Source organism: Saccopteryx leptura, chromosome 6, assembly GCF_036850995.1.
Source record: "Saccopteryx leptura isolate mSacLep1 chromosome 6, mSacLep1_pri_phased_curated, whole genome shotgun sequence".
Classification (NCBI taxonomy): domain Eukaryota; kingdom Metazoa; phylum Chordata; class Mammalia; order Chiroptera; family Emballonuridae; genus Saccopteryx; species Saccopteryx leptura.
The window spans coordinates 78,452,780-78,475,957 of record NC_089508.1 but is presented as its reverse complement, the minus strand read 5'-3'; the positions used below and the strand labels follow the sequence as shown (position 1 = coordinate 78,475,957).

General features: G+C 45.8%; 1 protein-coding gene across 1 annotated transcript in view; it reads right to left on the bottom strand.

Annotated features, from left to right (window-relative positions):
• The window catches only part of EHD4 (EH domain containing 4), an 82,587-nt gene that overhangs the window by 31,658 nt on the left and 27,751 nt on the right, over nucleotides 1–23,178 (bottom strand). The window contains exon 3 of the mRNA XM_066343775.1: nucleotides 15,725–15,822. Within this exon, the coding sequence (XP_066199872.1) occupies nucleotides 15,725–15,822 (98 nt within the window). The remainder of the gene's footprint in view (nucleotides 1–15,724; nucleotides 15,823–23,178) is intronic.

The window sequence follows — 23,178 nt, the reverse complement described above, 5'->3', positions numbered from 1 at the left end:
CTGCTCCTCTCCTGCCCAGTGTGCACAGTGATTAGAGGGGTCTGTGTCACATAACAGTAGGGATGGAGGCTGTGTAACAAGAATGTTCCCATTATAGTGGAGAAGTTATTAAACATTTGGTCCCGGCCAGATGGCTCAATGGATAAAGCACTGTCCCAGCGCGCTGAGGTTATGGGTTTAATCCCTGGTCAGGGAACAGAGGAGAAGCAATCAATGAGTGTACAACTGAGTAGAACAAGAAGTTGATGCTTCTCTCTCTCTCTCTCTCTCTCTTTTCCCTCCCGTTTCCCTTCTCTCTCAAATCAATGGAAAAACTTAAAGTTATTAAACATTTGAAAGTGTAAATGACAAATCTTTTTAAAATTCCTTCTTCATTTTTCTTTAGGTGTTCCTAAATATCTTACCTTCCAAAGAGGTCTAGAGTGGTTTGGGGGTGCTCCTACAGCGTGCAGGCGCAGACAGAAAACAGCAAGCATCAGGCCAGCACTGTCAGATGACCACAAGGCTAATACAGTAACAGTCACCTGTCACCCATGGGGTAACGTTACCTCTGCTCCCTTTCAAAGCCCTCACCTGGGAGAATGTTGGTTAGCCACAGAACCCAGCCCAGTGCTGGGCTGCCCCTCACCTCACCCAGAGAGAGCCCCTTTCACTTCCATTTTCCATCATGTCATTGAGGGTAGCACTCACACTCATGTGACAGAGCTGTGTGACACAGCTCAAATCCATTTGGTGAGTTTTCCAAGTTTGTGACCACGTTTTCTTTCACCTGGTTTGGAGGTGGCAGAGTGCAAGGAGGGGGCAGGCTCAGTGCTACCCCGACTCCTCAAAGTGGGGACCTCCTGCATCAGAGCCCTGGACGGTCAACTTTCTGGGCCTACCCCAGAACCCCCGGAATAATCTGTGTTAACTGTTTATCCCTGAGGCCAGGAAGTAGCATATGACCCCCGAAGCCTGAGAGTCACCGCTCTATGTTTCAGTGCATCATCCAGGGCCTCAGCGGCTCCAGGGGAGAAGCGGGGCTGAGGGCAGCGGGTGACCTAAGGATGGGTACAACAGAAGGGATAAGAGTGACAGCCTGGTGTCAAAGGAAGACTATCAACCAACCATCCAAATGACCCCACAGAGACCCAGAGCTGGCTCTGTCCTTGCGCAGCCCAAGAACACTACGGATGTTCATAGTGATAATTCTGGGCAGGCCACAGAAGGTTATGAGAGATAATCCTTCAATGGCTTCCTGTTCCTCTCAGAATAAAACTGACATGCTTCGCTAAGGCCAACAGCTCACACCAGCAGGCCTGGCCAACCTCACTGCTCCACACTTCTCCAACCTTCCCTGAGCCTGCCAGGTTTACTGCCGTCTGGACTTCGCCTGCAATGCCCTTCCCCCAACCCCCTGCCAGGCTGGTCCCTTCATTCTTTAGATCCGAGTCTAAATGCCACCTCCTCAGAGACCTCTTCTCACAACCATTGGAGTAGGGATGGCCGAGATGTGGGGCTCAGTGATTATTTCCTTCAAGTCTTCGTTTCTACTTGCATTTGGGCTCATCCATTGGCTCCCAGTGTGTGCTCCAGGAAGGCAGAGACAGGGCGGGTTGTGCTGCTGTTGAAACTAAAGCACCTAGTCCCTGACCCGTAGAATGTGCTTAAGAAATGAACCAGAAGGCACCTAGCAGACCACGGTACAAGGCAGACATTTGATGTAAGTAAACCTCTTTCCCCTTCTACCATCCTCTGAGTGCAGATGCAGGACAGCATGTACTGTTTTCCCCAAAGATTACCATCCAAATGCACTGAAGAAAACCCCCCAGGAGATTTGGTATTTATAGGGGAAAAGCATCAATCAATTACATGGAAACCTGCCCCACATGGCACCCTTCCCCGGTACAGGGTGGTGGTGGTGGTGGTGGTGGTGGTGGTGTGTGTGTGTGTGTGTGTGTGGTGTGAGGGGGTAGGGGCTGGTGGGACTGTATCCCTGGTTTGTGTATTTGTCTCTTACAGTTAACAGCATGTGCTCTGGAACCAGGATGTCTGGTTTGAATCCTACTCAGCCCCTTACTGGTTGCTTTGGTTATCAGTCACCTTCAAACTTAAACAACTTATTGTTTCCTCTGGTATGAGGGTTGTCTGGGCTCAGGGCTGGTTCCTGACCAGGGTCTGTCATGCGGTGACAGTCAAACGGCAGCGAGGCTGGAGCCATCTGAAGGCTCAGTTGAGCTGGTGGTCCACAACGCCTTCACTCACATCTCAGCGGGACTAGCTAGAGGCAGGCGAGGCCTCTTGCCGCCCACGTTCCTAGCTTTGGCTTCCCTCCCAGTGTGGCAGCCTCAGAGCGGTTGGACTTCTTAGAAGGCAGCAGGCCTCCCAGAACCAATATGCCAAGAGAGCCCGGCAGAACCTTCAGGGCTTCTTATGTTTTGGACCTGGAAAGTCATAAAGTATCACCTATGCTGAATCGTACTGACCAAAAATGAGTCAGGCGCCAACCCTGATCCAAGGGGAGGAGACTACGGCAGGGCAGATTCCTGGGAGGTGTGGTTCATGGTGAGGGGGATGGTGGGAGCAGCGGCAGCTTCTGAGACTACCTACCACACTGGCTACAGGACTGTGGGCTAAAAATAACCTGTGCCTCGGTCTTCTCTCATATAAAGTGGGAAAATAGTTCCTACCTCATAGAGCTTTTGTGAGGAGCAAATGAGTTAATGATATACTGCTTATAGAAATGAGGAAATATTTATTTATTTATTTATTTATTTATTTATTTATTTATTTGTATTTTTCTGAAGCTAGAAATGGGGAGAGACAGTCAGACAGACTTCCGCATGTGCCCGACCGGGATCCACCCGGCACGCCCACCAGGGGGCGTCGCTCTGTTGCGACCAGAGCCACTCTAGCGCCTGGGGCAGTGGCCAAGGGGCCATCCCCAGCGCCCGGGCCATCTTTGCTCCAATGGAGCCTCGGCTGTGGGAGGGGAAGAGAGAGACAGAGAGGAAGGAGAGGGGGAGGGGTGGAGAAGCAGATGGGCACTTCTCCTGTGTGCCCTGGCCGGGAATCAAACCCGGGACTTCTGCACGCCAGGCCGACGCTCTACCACTGAGCCAACCGGCCAGGGCCTAGGAAATATTTATAGTTCCTACTTCATAGAGCTTTTGTGAGTAGCAAATAAGTTAATAATATACTGCTTATAGAAATGAGGGGATATTTCAAAATAAATATGAAGCGATAAAATATCCCCTAATTTTTGTGAGCAGTGTATATGGAAAGCACTCAGCATGTACTAAGTATTAGCTATTATCATCATCATATTATTATTACTGAAAAGTCAGGGGCAGACCTTTTCTGTGGTTAATCTTTGGGAGTGTATTTCTTAATAATTCCCAATATCTGTGAAATGTTTATGATCATGAGTTGCTCTATATGGAAAATAAGAGAAGTACCCTTCTCTTAACTCCCCCCAAATTTTGTTTTTCATTTAAAAATCTAGGTAGGTTTAAAGTTTGGGTAGAAGAGGTCATTCCGCATGATTAAGTATGCACTTAAAATAATAACGATAATGAAAAATAGTTTCCAGGGCTTGGCAAATGCCATTCTGAGTCACTAATGATGCGCTCACATTGGGGGCAGAAGCAGCGACACTGTGGTGTGGAATTTCCCGGGCACCAGCAGAAAAGGAGCCAGGAATGTGTTTGTCAGCCAACTTCCACCAAACAAAAAGAAACCAGGATTTCCTGCTGGCGGCCAAGGAAGTCAGTGATGTCCAGGACCTCACAACCCACCTTCAGCCTGGCCTTAGCACTGGTCAGAAAACAGGATCTGACAACAAATCATCAGTGGTGGGCCCCAACCCCTGCAGATGGACACTGTGCTATGGCTGCCAGATTCAAACAGAGCTCAGAGACAAGTCGCTGAGCTCAAGTTCTAAATATAAAAATGGTTTCATAACCCATCCAAGCCTGCGAACATACGTTCTATTCTACAGAGTTCTCTACCATTTGCTACCTCAAAGCCTATGGCATTCCATGCAGCCTTTACCCTGACATGTGCACTCACACGCCACACACCCGAGTTCCAGCCTGGAGCACAGCATTCCTCCAAAGGGCCCTGAGCTCACACCTCTTCCCCGGTCCTTGCACACACTCTTCCTGCTGTCTGGGAGAGAATAACAATAGTAAAGACGGCCACAGTTATCCTTCCCCTGACTTCTCACCAGACACGAGCTGTGGTGAGAGTTTCACTCTGTCATCTCACTTTATCCTCGCCCATCCTCTAAGGCTGGGACCTCACCAGCTGATGAATGCACACATTTACCTGGAGGCTCTGATCAGGAAGAGCTTCTTTATCTTCATCAGGTCAGATGTATGGAACAATGAAATAGAACTGAGAATCCAGAAATAACCCTTCACATTTATAGCCAACTGATTTTAACAAAGGGGTCAATACAATTCAATGGGGAAAGTACAGGTGACCTTACCTTGAACAACATGGGTTTGAACTGTGGAAGTCCAGTAATATGCTTATTATTTTCAATAAACACATACAGTACTATAACTGTATTTTTTCTTTCTTATGAATTCCCTAACATTTTCTTTGCTCTAGCTTATTTTATTGTAAAAATATCATATATAAGACATATAACATATAAAATATATGTTAATTGACTAGTATGCTATTGATAAAGCTTCCTTCCAGTCAACAGTAGGCTATCAGTAGTTAAGATTTTGGAAAGTCAAAAGTTTACACCAATTTTTGACTGCCCAGAGTCAGTGCCCTTAACTCCCACATTGTTCAAGGACCAACTGTATTCTCTTTTCAACAAATGGTGCTGGGACAACTGAATATATACATGAAAAGAATCAAGTTGGACCTGAACCTCACATTATATAGAAAAGTTAACTTTAAAATGGATCAGTTACCTAAATGTAAGTACTAAAACTATAAACCTCTTAGAAAAATATAGGAGTAAATTTTCATGAGTTTGGGTTAGGACAAAAGCACAAGTGACAAAAATTACTATAGATAAATTAGGCTTTGTTAAAATGAAAACCTTTTGTTCTTCATAAAGTGAAAGACAACCCAGAAAATGAACAAAATATTTGCAAATCATATATTTGACTAGTACGTAGTATAAGGAATGTTAAAAGTCAATAAAAATAATGCAGTTTAAAAATGGGCAAAGATCTGCATACACATTTCTCCAAAGATATACATGTAACCAATAAAGTCCATGAAAGATGCTCCACATCATCATTCATCGGAGAAACATAAATCAAACCGTAACAAAAATACTTCATCACATAGAAATGATGTGATGATAAAGGCAGCAAATGTATAGGATGATGCTTCCACAATCCAAGGAACATCAAAGAGTGCCAGCAAACCACCAGAAGCAACCCGGAGGCTTGGAACAGATTCTCTCTCAGAGCCCTCAGGGGGACTCATCCTGTCAACACCAGATCTGACATTGCAGCCTCCTGAACTGTGAAACAATAAATTTCGGTTGTTTAAGTCACCCAGCATGTGGTGCTTTGTTATGGCAGCCTGAACAAACTGTTACAAGATGTGTGCAGGAATAAATCATAACCTGATTGAGCAAAATAAAAAGTGGTCAAGTAAAAAACAAACCAGCCACTTCTTGCCTACTGAAATGGCTCTAATCAAAAGGACAGTGTTGATGAGGATGGGAAGAAACCGAAACTTTCATATATGTTTTTGGTGGAAATGTAAAATGATGGAGTCACTTTGTAAAACTGTCTGGCAGTTCCTCAAAATAGTAAATATTGAGTTATCGTATGATCCAGCAATTCTGCTCCTAGGTATAAACCCAAGAGAATTAAAAGCTTATGTTTTCACAAAAACTTGTACATGAATGATTATAGCAGCATTACTCATAATAGCCCCACAAATGTAAACAAACCAAATGTTCATCAACTAATGATGGACATAAAATGTGGTAGAGCGATACAATGGAATGCTGTTCAACCATAAAAAGGAATGAAGCAGCCTGACCAGGCGGTGGCAAAGTGGATAGAGCGTTGGACTGGGATGTGGAGGGCCCAGGTTCGAGACCCCGAGGTTGCCAGCTTGAGTGCGGGCTAATCTAGTTTGAGCAGGGCTCACCAGCTGAAGCCCAAGGTCGCTGGCTTGAGCAAGGAGTCACTTGGTCTGCTGTAAGGACCCTCCCGCCCCGTCAAGGCACATATGAGAAATCGGTCAGTCATTGAACAGCTAAGGAACCACAATGAAGAATTGATGTTTCTCATCTCTCTCCTTTCCTGTCTGTCTGTCCCTATCTGTTCCTCTCTCTGGCACACACACACACAAAAAGGAATGAAGTTACTGATACATGCTGGTATATAAGTGAACCTTGAAAATATTGTGCTAAGTGAAAGAAGCCAGACATAAAGGACACATATTGTATAATTACATTTATATGAAATGTCCAGAATAGACAAATTCATGAAGACAGAAAGTACAATAGTGGCTGCCAGGGTCTGGGGAGAGGAGGAGAATGGATAGTGGTTGCTAATGAATACAAAGTTTCTTTTTGGGGTGATAAAAATGTTCTAAAACTGTGGCAATGCCTGCACAACTCTGTAAATATACAAAAAAAAATTCACTGAATTGTAAAAGAGAAAGAGAGAGAGCGAGAGACAGAGAGAGAACGAGAGAGATGCCTGACCTGTGGTGGCTCAGTGGATAAAGTGTGGACCTGGAATGCTGAGGTCGCTGGTTCACAACCCTAGAATTACTATGAGTTTCCTGGTCAAGGCATTACTCTGAGTTTATGCTTCCATCTCCCTTTCTCTTTCTCTCAAATCAATAAATAAAATCTTTAAAAAAAGAAAAAGAGAAAGAGAGAATATACAAATAAAATAAAATAGGGGAAGAGCCCTTTCTCTTAGCAGCTTTGCTGACTCTGCCTACCTCCCCTGCCCTGGCTCAAGGCTGATGAGGTTCCTCTGTTCACTGCCCCCCTCCTTTTTTTCTTTTTTTTAATTTCAGCAAGAGAGGAAGCAGGAGAGAGAAAGAGAGACAGGAACTTTGATCTGTTCCTGTAAGTACCCTGACTGGGGATCAAACCGGCAACCTCTGTGCTTTGGGACAATGCTCTAACCAACTGAGCTATCCAGCCAGGGCTGTTCACTGTACTTTTGATTCAGAACTTCAAGTAATGTACAGGATTAGAGGGCTCGTTTGCAGGTCCATCCACACCAACAGCATGTGAGCACTCTGGCCAGGGTCTGTGTCTCACTCATTTTGAATCCTGGCAACCAGGACAGTGCTTGGCATTCAGCAGAAAATCAACATGTATATATGTGGAATGACTAGCTTCTTACATGCCCCTGATATTAACCATTGTTTTTTATACCATCATTTCTAATAGAAATGCCAAAAAGATCACAAACTCATTCACACACATACACATACACATTATTATTTTAAAATTCTTTTTCCACCAAATATTTTTTAAACTGAATAATCAATTAGAGTGTTACCTCTCTTTTTTTTTCCTGAATTTTAAAAAATTCAGTGAGAGGAAGGGAGGCAGAGAGACAGATTCCCGTATGCACCCTGACCAGGATCAACCCGGCAAGCCTACTAGGGGGCGATGCTCTGCCCATCTGGAGTGTTGCTCCATTGTTGAGCAACTGAGCTCTTCTTAGTGCCTGAGGCAGAAGCCATGGAGCCATCCTCAGTGCCCAGGGCTAACTCATTCCAATCAAACCATGGCTGTAGGAGGAGGAGGGAGAGAGAGGTAGAAAGAGAGAAAGAGAGAGAGAAGTGAGAGGGAGAGGGGTGGAGAAGCAGATGGGCACATCTCCTGTGTGCCCTGACTAGGAATTGAACCTGGAACATCCACTCACTGGGCCAAAGCTCTACCACTGAGCCAACTGGCCAGGACAAAGTGTTATCTCTTTTTCTATTTCCTGTAAGACATACGGTTTCAAAACTGAAAAGCAAATCATCAATAAAATGACTGAGATAATGTAAATAAAAGGTAGAATCACTTAACCAGAAATAGTATTTTTAGTCCATGAACAACAAACTTTACATTTCAAATTTTAAAAATTTCCCCTACTCGCCTGTCCAGGCACAGTGGATAGAGTGTTGGCCTGGGATGCTAAGGACTCAGGTTCAAAATCTTGAGATTGCCAGCTTGCGTGTGGGATCATAGACATGACCACACGGTTGCTGGCTTGAAGCCCAAGGTCTCTGGCTTGAGCAAGGGGTCACTCACTTTGCTGGAGCCCCTGGATCTAGGCACATATGAGAAAGCAAAAATCAATGAAAAGCTGAGGTGCCACAACGAAGAATTGATGCTTCTCATCTCTCTCCCTTCCTGTCTGTCTGTCCCAGTCTGTCCCACTCTCCACTAAAAAAAAAAAAAAAAAAAAAAAAAAAAATTCCCCTACTCTATGAGACAGAATACTTTACAAGACAAGAAGCTAATATAAGCCAATAGAAAAGTTAATTAAATTCTGCCTTTGGAAACTCTTTGGCCTTCAACAACAATACAATGAGATGATAAAGATAATAACAGCTAATATTTATTAAACACTTACTATGTGCTAGGCTAGGAATTATTTTCTGTGTCCTATGCATTAACTCAGTTACAACATTATGTGGTAGGTACTATTATGCTCACGTTATAGCGAGATTAACAACTTTTTCGTGGCCACATGGTAAGTGGCTGGAACTCAGGATGTTCAAACCTATTGTCCCTGCTCTTCCTCCCTACGTAGGACAGCCTTCAGGGACTTCAATCCCTGAAGGACCAAGAAAAGCGATTTGTCTGATTCCAGGTTTACAGACTGATGAGTGTAGGTTCCAGGAAAGCTCTGTGGTGTTTGTTGCTGGAAGCTGGGACTGCCCCGAGCTGTATCTGGAACTGCAGGGAGACCAGAACTAGGGAGGACAGTGCCACGTCACACCACCACCACCCTTAATTTAATTATTATTTCTAAGTAAGGCCTGAACTTCCTCATTCCAGGGATACTTGGCAGGCATCGCAGGCTCCTCTCAGAAGATCTTCATGAAGTTCAGCACTTACACCTCCAGCCTGGCTGTGAGGTCCACCTCCAGGACAGGCTCCACCTGTCATCACTGCCGTGTCCTGGAGAATCCAGTGCTTCTTAGAAGGCTCTTTGCTGCTGTGGGACCTGGCTCCAAGCCTTCTCGTTCCTTTAGGGGAAAAGACATTCCTCTTATGTGTGCGTTTTCCTCTCTAGTTCTTCTCTTTCCCGAAGCCTGTGAGGAGAGTCACTCTTCTCTGGACCTCTCTAAATGTTCTCACTTTTCTTAGGCAGCCTTCAAAATCCTCATTTGTCCTTCATGTTCAAAAAACATGTCATGTAGGTGTGCTGGTACTTCCCTGATAAGAGTTTGTTTTTGCCTCTTCTATTTTTTTCCGCACCTTTATTGATTACAGGTTAGATTTCCATGCCCTGAGTCCCAAGTCTGTTGATTCTTTTGTGATACTATGTTTGGGCACCTCAGTGTGTTGCAGACCCTTAAAACTGCCTGTTCATGTTTACCTGTCAGTATTCAGGTGCCTTTTTTATTTTTGAGGACTTTACGTAATGTTGCCAAAATCAGGAGGACCTAAGAATGTCTATATGTAAATGTTACAACAGTAATCAATTATTTTGACACTAATGTTATGGTCTATCCTTTGAAGTGCAGTGAGATCCTTTTTGCTTCATGCATTACTATTATTTATTGTTTTTACTAGCTGGACATTTTCTGCCCTTCTGTTTTTTACTGTCTCCTCAGTTCTACTTATTGACGTAATAAAAAGGGCTTCTACAGAGAAGAGCTTAAACACCAGAAGAAGGCACCCTCTACCTTTCATTTGACAAACTGTTGGTGCTGGGAGAATAGGCACATCTGTTAGAAAATTCAGATCAAGAGTTTCTTTCTTTCTTTTTTTTTTTAATGAGAAAGAGAGACAAACAGGAAGGGAAAGAGATGAGAAGCATCAATTCTTTGTTATGGCTTCTTAGTTGTTCATTAATTGCTTTCACATATGTGCCATGACCTGAAGGAGGGGGGGCTCCAGCCAAACCAGTGACCCATTGTTCAAGCCAGTGAGCCCACAATCAAGCCAGCGACCTCAAGATTTTGAACTTGGGTCCTTTGCGGCCCAGGCCAACGCTCTATCCACTGCATCCCCACCCGGTCAGGCTGGAGCTAAGTTTTTAAAAGAGAAAAACTGTATTATTTTTGTTCCCAAAGTCCAGCCTATTGAAAACACAGAACATCATACTCTCAGGAAACCACAGGAATAATTATTTGCTGCTCAAAGAGCACCTTCCAAATACTTATGTGCTAAATATACTGCTCACAAACATTAGGGGATATTTCAAAACAAATATGAAGTGATAAAATATCCCCTAATTTCTGTGAGCAGTGTACATGGACAGGTCCACCAGATAACACAGTGGCTTTTCAGCATTCTCCTTGTCGGACAGGGACATTACGATTGCAGCCAGAACCAGAGGTTTGTACGTAGTAGTTGGGAACATACTTGGGTTCATGCCAAATCCAGAAATAAATCCTAGGTGATATTTAGGGTTAGCAAGAAATAAACATTATTTTTTAGGATGGAAAGCATTCAGCAGCTGAAATAATAAGAGAATAGAAATGTAAATAAGGACATGTGCTCTTTTCTCATCACAGAGAGTCAAAACTCAGGATGCTGTTGTCAGGGGCAAGAATGCGTCTCCAGAGTGAACCAGTTAGTTTTTGGGTTTTTTTTTGTATTTTTGTATTTTTCTGAAGCTGGAAACGGGGAGAGACAGTCAGACAGACTCCCGCATGCGCCCAACCGGGATCCACCCAGCACGCCCACCAGGGGCGATGCTCTGCCCACCAGGGGGCGATGCTCTGCCCCTCCGGGGTGTCGCTCTGCCGCGACCAGAGCCACTCTAGCGCCTGGGGCAGAGGCCAAGGAGCCATCCCCAGCGCCCGGGCCATCTTTGCTCCAATGGAGCCTTGGCTGCGGGAGGGGAAGAGAGAGACAGAGAGGAAGGAGGGGGGGTGGAGAAGCAAATGGGCACCTCTCCTGTGTGCCCTGGTCGGGAATCGAACCCGGGTCCCCTGCACGCCAGGCCGACGCTCTACCGCTGAGCCAACCGGCCAGGGCCAAACCAGTTAGTTTTCACCCACCAACTTTGACAAGGTAATCTAAAAAAATCTTAAGAATCCAGATATTCTTTTATTAAATCAAGAAAAGTTTGTAGGGCTTTTAGGTAGCTATTACTTGATTAGAATAAAATTATTATTACAGATATATCAGAACATTGCTTGATGGAAATTCTTTATGTGGGTCAGGAAAGCTAGTTTAGTAACTCAGCTCCATCTTTTGTTCCTAAAGATTTTATGCCAACTATAATTAAACAAAGTAACATTTGAAGGGTAATAGGTTTTTATAAGGAATAGAATACTAAAACCTGCTTCAAAATCAATTACTCTAGTGGGTTCTATTTATAGACTTACTCTCCCAAATGCTGGCTCTGCATTTGGATTTTTCTGGAGAACAGGGCAGGGAGGCGAGGAGCACAGTGACCTGAGGTCTAGGGTCAGTCAGTGTTGAGAGTCTGCTGACGAGAAGGCAGTGCTAAGACACATTCTAATTGGTAAAGGTCCCTTCTAACGTAAGAGTGGCTTTACCATGTGTCACCTCAAACCTAACACCACAAAATATGAACTATGATGCAGAAATGTCAAATCTTACTTCTCGTCACCTGTAATTTTGGCCTAGAGTAGAGCAATGTCTGCGAAACGTCACATCCTCCCTCCCTGTCATCATACTTGCCCCCTCTACTCAGCACAGAATTAAAGGGAACGAGGCTTATGACGTCATGAGAGAAAAGACTGAACAAGGAAGAACGGGCCACAGGTGAGGTGAGGCACATGACTGAACCCAGGTTCAGAGGCTCCAGTTTTGCTTTCACTACTGAGGCATCAGGGCTCCTCCCGGGAGACCCTCCCCCAGGCCACCTGGTCTGGGCAGTAACCAGGAGGAACACGAGCTGCTGGTGGTGATGTGACACCAGCTCTCCGGTTCAGGTCCCTCCTTCCCCATTTGAACCCCAGCAAAGCAGCACAAGGCTCCAGCCCTCCACCTGCCCTGTCCATGCTCTGGAGAAACTCGGGGTGTAGTGTCGTCAGCAGATCCTCCTGGGGGGTGCTCAGCTGTCCCATACACACGCCACCCCCTCCTCCTGCAGCTGCATGTTCTCACCCAGGGCTGCGCAGCCTTGCCGGCTAGAGGGTGAGGGGTCTGCACTGCAGCTCCCACCTTCAGCAACTACCTCCAACACTCATCCTCTGAGGCTGGCCTCCAAAAGTGGCACCTTGTCAACAGATTGTACTCAGCCCACTCCCAGAGGTTGCGCTCCATCGCCCATCTGCCCAGCAGCTGGGGAAGAACTCTCATGATCACTGGAAGGCTCTGCTTTCCAGGGGGAGTGAGGGCGAGGAGGGTTTCCGTGGCCGGGGCTCAGCGTCTGTCTGCATATGATCGTTAAGTCACTTAGAGAGCAAGTCCTGAACCAGTAACCCAGTGCAGACTCACAGCAAGTGAGTGAGTGTGTGTTTGGACACGGTGTCCATTCTCACACCACTCTCATGGAAACACACTCCAAGGAGAGCCCTTAAATATGTAGAGGAACCCACTTGATGAGGCTGCTTGTTGAGGGTTAGCACACGGACTGCGTTAAAGGGACAAGGAGGAGGCATGGCAGCTGCCCCTTCCTCTTCCACAGACCGAACACTCGTAAGGGAGGCACGGCTCTCTGATGACGTCAACGCGTATGCTTCACATGTTCTGTGGGGTCCCAGGTGGTACCGCCTACCTCATCCCATGTTGATATAAACGACTGACAGAGGCAGTGCTGTGATTTAGGAAGCTGGAAGGAATAAAGTGGGTATGAGCAGGAGTGAGAATGCAGCTTTATTTGCAGTAGTTGAAGCAGAAGCAGCTTTAAAACAGTGTATGTTCTTTGGGTTAATGTGTTGGAACTGTCAGCTGAGTGACTCCAGCAACTAACCGTGCCCAAACACGGTGTGATCTCAGCTTGGGAACCGGGGCCCATGCGTAGTGCTGTCACCGTCTGCAGCTCTCGGTCCTTCCTTACCAGCTGCTAGTCTGTCTGTCAGGGCGGCCGGCACCAGCCAACTGGTTGGAACCGTGTGTGCTATTTCTGTGCACAGGATGTGAGTAAGTACGTGTCACAGTAAGCTAGACCAGGATATGATTCAGATTTTTAAAAAGTGTTAAAAAGAATTGATCTTCAGAGCACCCCGACACCGTCATGTCATACTTCACTACTGTAAGGGAGCCACAGTTTGAAAGACACTTATAATTACTAAGCAAAGGAAGAATCCTGAAGAATATGGGTGATTAGAATTGGCTAAAGGCCTAAACCCAAGAAAAGAAATGGATAACCTTGAAGTTACATTGGTCTTAAAATGTAGAGGTAAAAGGAAAGATTTACTTCCGAGACCACACATTTCTCCAGCAGACTCGGGTCAGACAGGTAGAAGCAGCAAAACACGGGCAGCTTGGAAAAGCTGTGGCACATGGGTTTGCTTCATTTTCCTTTTAAAACAAAACATTTCCTTACAGAGCAACTGTCATGAGCCAAATTAATGGTCCTAAACTGGCTCTTAAAAAACAAATCTACTGGCCCTGGTGTGTAAAGCTACAAAAAGATGCCTATCTATAACACTAGTTATAAGAGTAAAAAGTTATTAACCATCAGAATATGCACAAAGTAGTTAAATAAACTATGTTACGTACTTTTGATGGAACCCAAGCAGCTGTTAAATGTAATCAAGTAATTTGAATATACTGGCATGGAATGATGTCTGCAACAGACTGCTACTACAAACATGAACTTGTAGAAAATGTGCATAGTAATCACATTTCTGTTAAAAATGATATATTATACATGCATAGAAAACAGTCTCTAAGGAGTCAAAGAAAACTGTTGTTTTCTGTGACAGAGGGAGATTTTTGTACATCCTCTCATTGTTTGAATCCTTTACAATCAACATTACTTTTTTTAATAGAAAATAAAACCAACAAAGATATTTATGAGAAAAATATAGTAATAACCTGACTTTTTTTTTAAAGAGGTTTTTTTGTTTGTTTTTTTTTAAGATTTTTATTGATTGATTTTTTATTTATTTATTCATTTTAGAGAGGAGAGGGAGAGACAGAGGAGAGACAGAGAGAAAGAAGGGGGGGAGGAGCTGGAAGCATCAACTCCCATATGTGCCTTGACCAGGCAAGCCCAGGGTTTCAAACCAGCGACCTCAGCATATCCAGGTCAATGCTTTATCCCCACAGGTCAGGCAACCTGACTTTTTCTATAAGTGCAATGTTCTCGGAGGCCTCAGGGCAGCCTAATTGCCCCCCGACCGAATGGCTGGAGGCATAGGCAGCCCCAGGCTCTCGGCAAGTCCACGAGGCTGCGGTCAACATCTCTGAAATGCCGTGAGAAGGAGGAGTGCAGACCAAGGAAGCCCTTTACTTACCCATCATGGGACCTTGCTTCCTAGCTCTTTGTCACCTTTATGACTACACTTCTGCTTCAGGAGCACTGAGGGAGTTCATTGCATGGTCATAACTTGTGGCCATGACCCCAGACAGGTCACTGCTCAACCTTCGCATGCCAGCACTCTCAACATAGTTCTAGTGACGTGCTGTTCAAGGGGTGATGAAGACCTTTCAGTGAAAAGTGACAGCAGCAGTTCATCTTCCGCATCTCCCCCCCTCCCCCCAGCAAAGCCTGGGGGAACTACCTTTTATTTTAAGGGCCAGGATGAAGGGAACTTGACCTGTCTCTGTGACCACAGGAATCCATCGTGGTGCTCTCCCAGTCAGGAATTTCCCTTCTCTAAGTAAACTGAGTCCTCTGGTCTGCCTCGGAAGCCTCCCTTTTCCAAGGTGGGAGAGCAGGCTCATCTATTTAACCATAAGGCATAGGTCTGGAAACAGTTACCGCCTTGGCCTGGTTTCCGGAAGGCTAAGATGCCTAGATGGCACTGTTCCTCACAAGCATTTTCTGTTCTTTATCCACTCCTCTGAATACCTTTCAGCCAATCCTTCCCACCCGAGCTTCCCTTCGGTAATTCCTGCTCTTCCTCCAGATTCTGGCTCAAACGAGTGTCCTCTGGGGAGCCTTTCCCAACACCCCATGGCCAGGCCAGGTGCCCTCTGCCTGATATACAGCCTCCCTCTGAGAGTGCTTGTCCCAGCTCTCGTTTTCCATTTATGTCCCTGAAAACTTGATCAACATCTGTCTTCCTCAATAGAACAGAGCTCCGCAAGCACAGAGACTGCGCCTGCTTCTGCTGCACGCCCAGCGCACAGCAGCTGGCACCAAGTGCACACCAGTAAGTCCTTACAAGATGGGAGGATGTCGAGGAGGCAACTGGGTGGAATATGTGCCGACAGGGGAGGGAAAAGAGCAGCTGGGACGCCCCCCTGCCCCCCGTTGTCATTAGCTTGACTCCTTCATTTTTTGTCATATGTGTGCAAGTGAACGTTTAGCCAGACTTCTTGATTATTTCTTGGGGCCCCTTCAGGTCTGGACTCCGGGGCTGCCCAGGGATGCTGGGGGTGATCTGGAGCATGGGGACAATATGACAGGGACAGAAATCCTCCAACAGCAGGGAGTCTTGCTGGCATTGGGGGGGGGGGGGCACCGACCTCGGCTGATGCGCTGCTTCTCCCCAGACAGGATGCCAGGGCTGTCGATGATGCTGATACTCTTCAGGACCTGATTGGGCAGCTGGGAGCACATGAATCTGGAAGAAAGAGATCAATGGTGGGATCAGAAACTGCAATGCAGAGCATTCTAATGACAAAACTCCTTGGCCTTACCGGGCTACTGACATCTGCCGTAAAAGGGAGGCTTGCAGGGGACTGACGGGACCTCACTGGTGCTAGCGCCCAGGGAGCAGGTATGGGAGGGCCCAGGCACCTGCTGCTACCTGCCACCAGACCCCTTCCTGTTCACGGTGATTTTCACTAACTTTTATTGAACACGTAGGTATTTTACAACATCATCTCGTTTGCTCCTCATATTAACCTCAAGGGGAAGATGTCAGTGTTAACCTCAGAAAGGTTAAGTGATTTGCTCAGAGTCACTCAGAGCTGGGCCTTAAATCCAAGTCAGCCTGACTCTAAAACCTGTCAGCCTCACCTGCACCTCCTCCACGCTGCTCCTTGGCCAAGTGTCCCAGGCTTCTCCTCCTGGGGAATCCGGTGTCTCCTCCAGGGTCACTGCCCCACTGGGTTGGGGCGTCTGGTGCTCCCTGCCAGCCCCTGCACTACCCCTGAAGTGACCTTGGAGGTGCTGGGGTCTGTTTTCACTGTCTAATGCCCTAGGGACTCAGCACCCAGCCTGGCACCTGCTATGGCCAGGCTCAGGGTGGGGCACACATCAATAATGTGGGAAACCCCCAAATCCTCCAGGTGCTTTGAGTCCTAGGGGTGCCCAGGGAGCAGGTATGGGAGGGCCCAGGCACCTGCTGCTGGGCGAAGGAAGAGGCAGGGTGGGGAGACACCTGACCCAGCTTCTCCACGCCTCTTTCCTGGTCCAGCACTTCCCTTCCTTCCCCTCTGCTCTCCCTCCTATGGTCTAGTTGGCTGTCCTGGCAAAGGCCTCACGGAAGTAGAGTAGCAAAATAAGTGTAGCCTGGGGGCTGGCAGACCTGGGTTCAGGTTCAGCTCGGCCTTTGTCAATAAACTGCTGTGGGACCCTGGACAAGGACTTCCCCCCTCTGGGCTTCAGTTCCCTGATGTGTAAAGGGAGACACTTATACCAGGGGCTGATGAGTCTTTTTAGCTCTAACACCGTCTAACTCTAGAGTAACAGGAGAAAAGATTGTGTTCCCCCACCCCAGGCAACAGGAGCCTGAGGTGGGCCTCTGTTAGGCACTGTGTATGTTTTAAGGTGGAAACTGTCAACGCTGACTTCTGTATCTGTGTGGACAGAAAGCTTGAAGACCTTTGTAAAAGCTGAATTCTTCCATTCAGTGGAAACGGTGGGATTACTCAGAGTAAATATGCTGGGAATGCAGGACAGGGCGGCCTGCAGCCTGCATGGTGCCCGGGCACCCGCAGCGGGCAGGGCGGGGGTGGGGCCGGGCGGGCAGGGGTGGGCGGCCCTGAGCTTCTGCTGTAACTGCTGACCTTTCAAAAGAATTTTCTTTGAAGGCGTTCAGGACAAGTTTCTCATACATTCTTTCCTAGATTTTCAAGTCAGCCCAGAATGATGAGGGAAAGATATTATGATCATTTTGTAGCTAGAAAAGTTGACGCACAAAGCAGTTCTGACATCTTGAGGTCATGCCACTAATGCATGGCTGGCGGGAGAACACAACCTAACAGTTCTGATGTCGGCTGAAAACTCAACCCATAAAGTTAAAACACCTCATAACGTGGAAAAGGGTCAAGTTAATTTAAGAGAAGCCTCTCATTTCTGATTTTTCCTGCCCCTCCTGCACCCTTTATTTAAACCTCACTGCCCACCACTCAGAGATCTGTGAGAATAAAGTGTACAGAGATCACCAAGCATTCCTTGTAAGTTCACAGAATAAAGACTGCCACATTCAATTCTCTAGAATTGGGAAAGGAACAGAGCTCTGAGCACATCTGTGGTAGACCATGTATCTGGTCGGTAATGATGTCCCGTCCTTTTTATCAGATGGCTTGAGACATTTGGCAATCTGAAAAAATTACACATATGTGGAAAAGCATTCCTGGAGAGGCTGGCCTTTTTCCAAAACCACTCAATATCAATATTCTGAAACAGAAAACCCCTGGATGCTATTGTAAAGTTAAAAGACAGATTAAAAAATTTATAAACTGTCTACTCCTTCTGTGCAAAGTAACAATGTTTCAATAACTACCATGGCTCCTGACACATCAGCAGAGACAAAATGTATGAGCCAGAAACAAGATGTAGTCTGATGTGGTGAAGTTACCACAGGATGAACAAGGGAGCAGGCTCCGGGGCCAGCAGGGGTAACTGCAGACAAAGGAGAGGAAGGGGGTAGGGGAGAGGGTGGAGGGGAGGGAAGGAGGAAGGGGGAATGGGGACAGGAAGGGGAAACAGGGACATGGAGGAGATGGGGAAGGGGGAGAAGAGGAGAGGACACTGACATTGCAATTCAAGGAGGAAGGGGAAGAGAAAGACCAGGGGGCAGGGGGAGAGGAAGGAGCTTGACGGGGCACCGGAGAGGGAGTGGTGGGGTAGTGTGCAAAGCTGGCCCACTCCACAGAACACCTACATGGGGGAAGGGAGTTGGGGCGGAAGGGAGTGCAAAGCACAGTCAGCTTTCAGACTCCTGGTGGTGGCATGACTCATACTTCAGGGATTAGACCTACACACACATTTTCTTAAATAACCGTAATCAGAAAAAACCCTACTATAATGTTGTTAGAGCAAACCTGTGTTATTTTTATGCTCTAAGAAAGGAAGATAAACGCAAGTTTATTTGTTGGGTAGGTCGCAGTCGGCCAGGGGTCAGGCCCTTCCCTTCTTATGTGTCTGCTGAAATGTGCCCAAGCACGGATTTGCTGTCCCGGGATAGATTTCCTCTTCCTTCCTGGAGTGATTAACATGAAGCGTAGCCATGCCCTGCCTTCCACATTCCATATGAAATATGCAAACATGTGCTAAGCCCAGAGCCTCACATAAGCTGTTATAAAGCACCTCCCTCACCTAGGGTTGACCTGATCCATTTTATTTCTGACAAAAGGAGGGCAGGAGGGGACCGAGCCCTAGTCTGGACCCCTGTTAACCTGGTACTCCCCACAACCAAGGCAGGCTCAGGGACAGCAGAGAGCAGGGGGGTAAAGGAATGATCTGGGCTGTAAGGTCTCAGGAGGGTGGCTGGCTAGGAGCCCAGCGGGACAGTACAAGGGGATGAGAGGATTAGAGTTCTTAAAATTGCCTCCAAGCACTAACATTCCAATTCTTTGATCAACATTTTTAAAGAACTAGGTAGTATCTTAATACTGCTTTTGATTTCCAAACAACATAGTGCTATCTAGTTCACTCACTCAACCCTCACCATAACCTCAGAGGTAGGGGCTTTGTGTTATTTTACAGAGGAGACTGGGGCACTGAGGGGTCACAGACCTCGACCTGTCAACTCACATGGCTGAGAAGTGATGAGCTGAGATGCTAACCACGCAGTTCTGACTCCAAAGCCCAGGTTCTTAACTACCAGGCTGCTTCTACCATTCATGCCTTTGAACCACAGCTGCGTGCCTTTATCACACAGAAGGCAGCATCCGAACCAAAGGAGTGACACGCCACAGTCCTGAACGCACCAAAGAGGCTCCTGTGTGTGATTTTTCTCAAACCACTGGTGAAGGGTGGAACAGTGAACAGGAGGAAGAAGGTCCAAGCTCTGGTTATCTTCCTTGCTCGCCCACCCTGTGACTGCCTGTAGGTCTCTGAGCAATTATGAGGACTCCTAGGCTGTCATTAGGTTCAAATAAACCTGAGCTTCAATGGAGAGTATGGAGCTATTTCAAAACACCTCCTTTATCAACTCACTTTACTGATAAGAGCAAGACCAGAGAGATTATACAACTTCCTATTTATACAGTAAACAGCATACAATACACAGAAGGACTTTGACAACTAACTTGTAATAATTTTATATGGTCCAACCACATGTGGTTGATCTAACCTTCCATTGCCCAGAGGAATTTATTTTATTATAAATCCGCATTGTAAAAAGCCCAAGGTTACCACTAGATCTTATGGAATTACCATTTTTATAAGTAGAAGATGGTTGAATACTGGCAATCTCATGTGGTTCAATCTAAATATGTACTTTTCACTGTCATGGGGGGGGGGGGGGGCTGGGTGCAATGTACCAGTCAGTGCCAGGGGGGAAGTCCGCTGGAGCCTGAGTAGTAAAGCTGGTTTTCTGGAATGTTAGGACCAGAACTGCGCAGGCAGCTGTCAATAAGGAACAATGGTTTAATGACCTGGGAGCCATCACAATCCTGAGGTTAAAGATTAATGGCAAGAGCTTCAGGGTGTTTATTATGGATAAGCACAGCACACACACAAAAACCAATTAATGCCTCAGATTAATTTTTATTTTTCATTTTTGGCTCGTGAATCGAGAGCGATTCTTGGCAAGAGTTTATTTTTCTTAATCTCTGCAGCTAAATTAGCGGGCGGAGCCAGTATATGTCTGGACTGATACTGTATACTTGTACTAAGTCAGTTTTTTTAAAATTCCCATTGATGCTAAGTGACTATGTAATATTCATAATCTAAAAAAGTCTATTTAGTTAAGCCTCATTTAATTACAAACATAGAGGTAACAAATAGAGTGCAAGTCCACAAATACACATATGTGTTCTATTATTGCTCAATTATTACGCAAGCATACACAGTATCTGTTTTATTATCAGGCCTGGCCAAAATGACAGGCACTCCAAAAGGACTGCTCAGATCCCTTCAGTTTAGAAGGAAGTTACAAATGTAATCCTTAAGGCCAATGATTCAAGTTATTATTTTTTTTAAAGAAATCAAGGCAATGAAGAAGTAAATGAGATTAAGAATTTCTTCTGTGGAAGACTACAATTTAAAATTATATTATATCTACACTAAAAACAATGTCTTTAGCTATCTGAATTTAAAAACAAGAATAACATTTTTAGAAAAATGGATTGAGGGAAAAATATAACGTCCAATTCAAAAGCAGACTGACTGCAGGGGTAGTATCAGAAGCCAATTCCTGACACCTGTGGAACTGACCAAAACACACTCGTATCTGTTTCCCAGGGCTCATGGCCTCAGGGTGCTGTTGGTGTGTCCACCTCCTTCCCTGTGAAGTGAGCTGCCTCCTGATAATGAACTTGGTAACCTCAATAACCACTCCCACAGAGCAGCTGCAAGACAGGCCTGCCTGTGTAATGGCTCTCGGAAGTAAAGCAGCATGGTGAAGTTGCAGAATGTCATCTTCAAGTCATTTCCAGAGAACTTTTTTTTGCTCAAGTATGGAATTTCTGTCATTTGAAGCTGTCTTTTTGGGAATTGTTCTTCATTTCTTAAAAATGCACCATAGGGCCTGACCAGGCAGTGGCGCAGTAGACAGAGTGTCAACCTGGAACGCTGGGCTTCAAAACCTTGGGCTTACCTGGTCAAGGCACATATGGGAGTTGATGCTTCCTGTTCCTCCCCCCTTGTTCTCTCTCTCTCTCTCTCTCTGTCTCTCACTCTGTCTCTCTTCTCTAAAATGAATAAATAAAAATAATTAAAAAAATAAAAAAGCAGGAGTCGCCCAAGACTCATCTGCCATAAAAAAGAAAAAAAAATGCACCATAGATTCCCTGTTACTTTCTTAGGAACAGCCTCGGAGATTGAGAGGTTCCACTGGTTTGCTTAACGCTTTGAGGCTGGTGTCACTCTCCAGGTGTCATCAGGTATTACCTTGGGGAGTACTAAACTCTTTTAAAGATGCTGCTGGGGGAAGATGTCCAAGCCAACACTCTGGAATGGCAGTGGACCCTATCCCAAGGGTGACTGGTAGTTGTTAGTGGGGAAAGGGGAGTTCTCCACAGCAGGCAGATAATTCTCTTTTCTACTAAGTATTTTTTTTTTACCTCATTCCCAGAAACTATGCTATGTAAAAAGAAGTCTGCCTGTCTTTAGAGTGAACCTGCTGATATTCCCACAGGGAGGCTAAAATTAAATACACACACTTGAGCTTCCTACACTAACTGACCCTCTCACATACGTGCTGAGGTGAACAGCAGGGTCTTCATCATTGTTGGTGGGCTATATTAAGACAGCCTTAAATATTAGGTGGCAGGGGGCAGTAGGCAATGATTCTTGATCTAAACATTACATCACTGGGCAGCTCAGCATAGTGGTCACTAGCAGGACTCCAGGCCAGAAGACTTAGGTTCCAATCCCAGCACTACCACTTAGCTGAGTGACCCTGTGGAAGTTAAATCAACCTCTTTATACATCAATTCCTCCTCACTGCATTGGGATAACAGTACCACCTAGTCACAGGGTTTTTGTGAGGATTTAGAGGTAAAGTTAGAATAGTATCTGACACAGTAAATGCCATATATTGATAATTATTTGCTTTTATTCCTCTACGTATTCTGAAGTCAATTAACACTTGCTTATATAATGCATGAATTATTTTCAGCAAGTTTTCAATTCTGAAATAAACCTTGCCATTCAAAATCTTTCCTGAATGCTTCATTTTTATAATCATCTACTAAATGTTTGGGATTTGGTAAAAAAACAAAACAAAAAACAAAACAAAAAAAACCTGTTGGGACAGTAAATCACCTGCCAAAATTAAACAAGTCAAAAGCCATTCTTCCTGGTTTTTCCCTTGCGAATATGGACTTTACAAAATGGGAACTTAAAAAAAGTTACAGCTTATTTCTTTTTTAAGCCTTTGTCAGGCAAAGAGAGAGTATGACTAAACACAGCGGTAATGAAACCACAGGACTCCAGGCAGCCTTCCGCAGAGAAGGATGCTGTGCCCTGTACTTCCTTCAGGACCCGTGTTGGGACAGGAAGCCTGGCTACTGCCTGCCCGTGACCATGGCTTCCTGGGAGGCCCTGACGGGGGAGCTTTTTGTTCTACTTCCCTCAATGTGATTTACGCATTCCACTCCTTCCTGAGACCCTCTGTTGTTCCATGACCTGGGCCCGACCCCCACTTCTCCCACCAGGAGATGCTCTGGTGCTAACCCACAATGCTCTGGAGTTGAGGAATAAACTGCAAATCACTGTTGGCAACAAGATGAAATTTCTCTCTGGCTCCATCTATATCACCGGCACCTTTCTGTTTATCCTCCTGCCAAGCTGCCTCCCTGCCACTTGGATGCTCTTTGATCTGCGATAGGAGCATGAAAAACCCTTAAAGGAAAGGAAAGTAAGAATCCCTACAGAGTTCAGGTTTTCACAGAAGGCACCTGTGGAGGTTGCCTGGGCCACTGCGGGTAGGGCAACTGCACAGCACCCAGGCACACCGTTCATTCCACAGCCCTTGTGAACAGCGCCCCCTGGAGTTGTGCAACGAGAGGCCTCAGCCTCTGGGAGGATACATCCCTATTTAAAAAAAAAAATCTATCAAGAAGTGCAGTTCAAGTCTCTT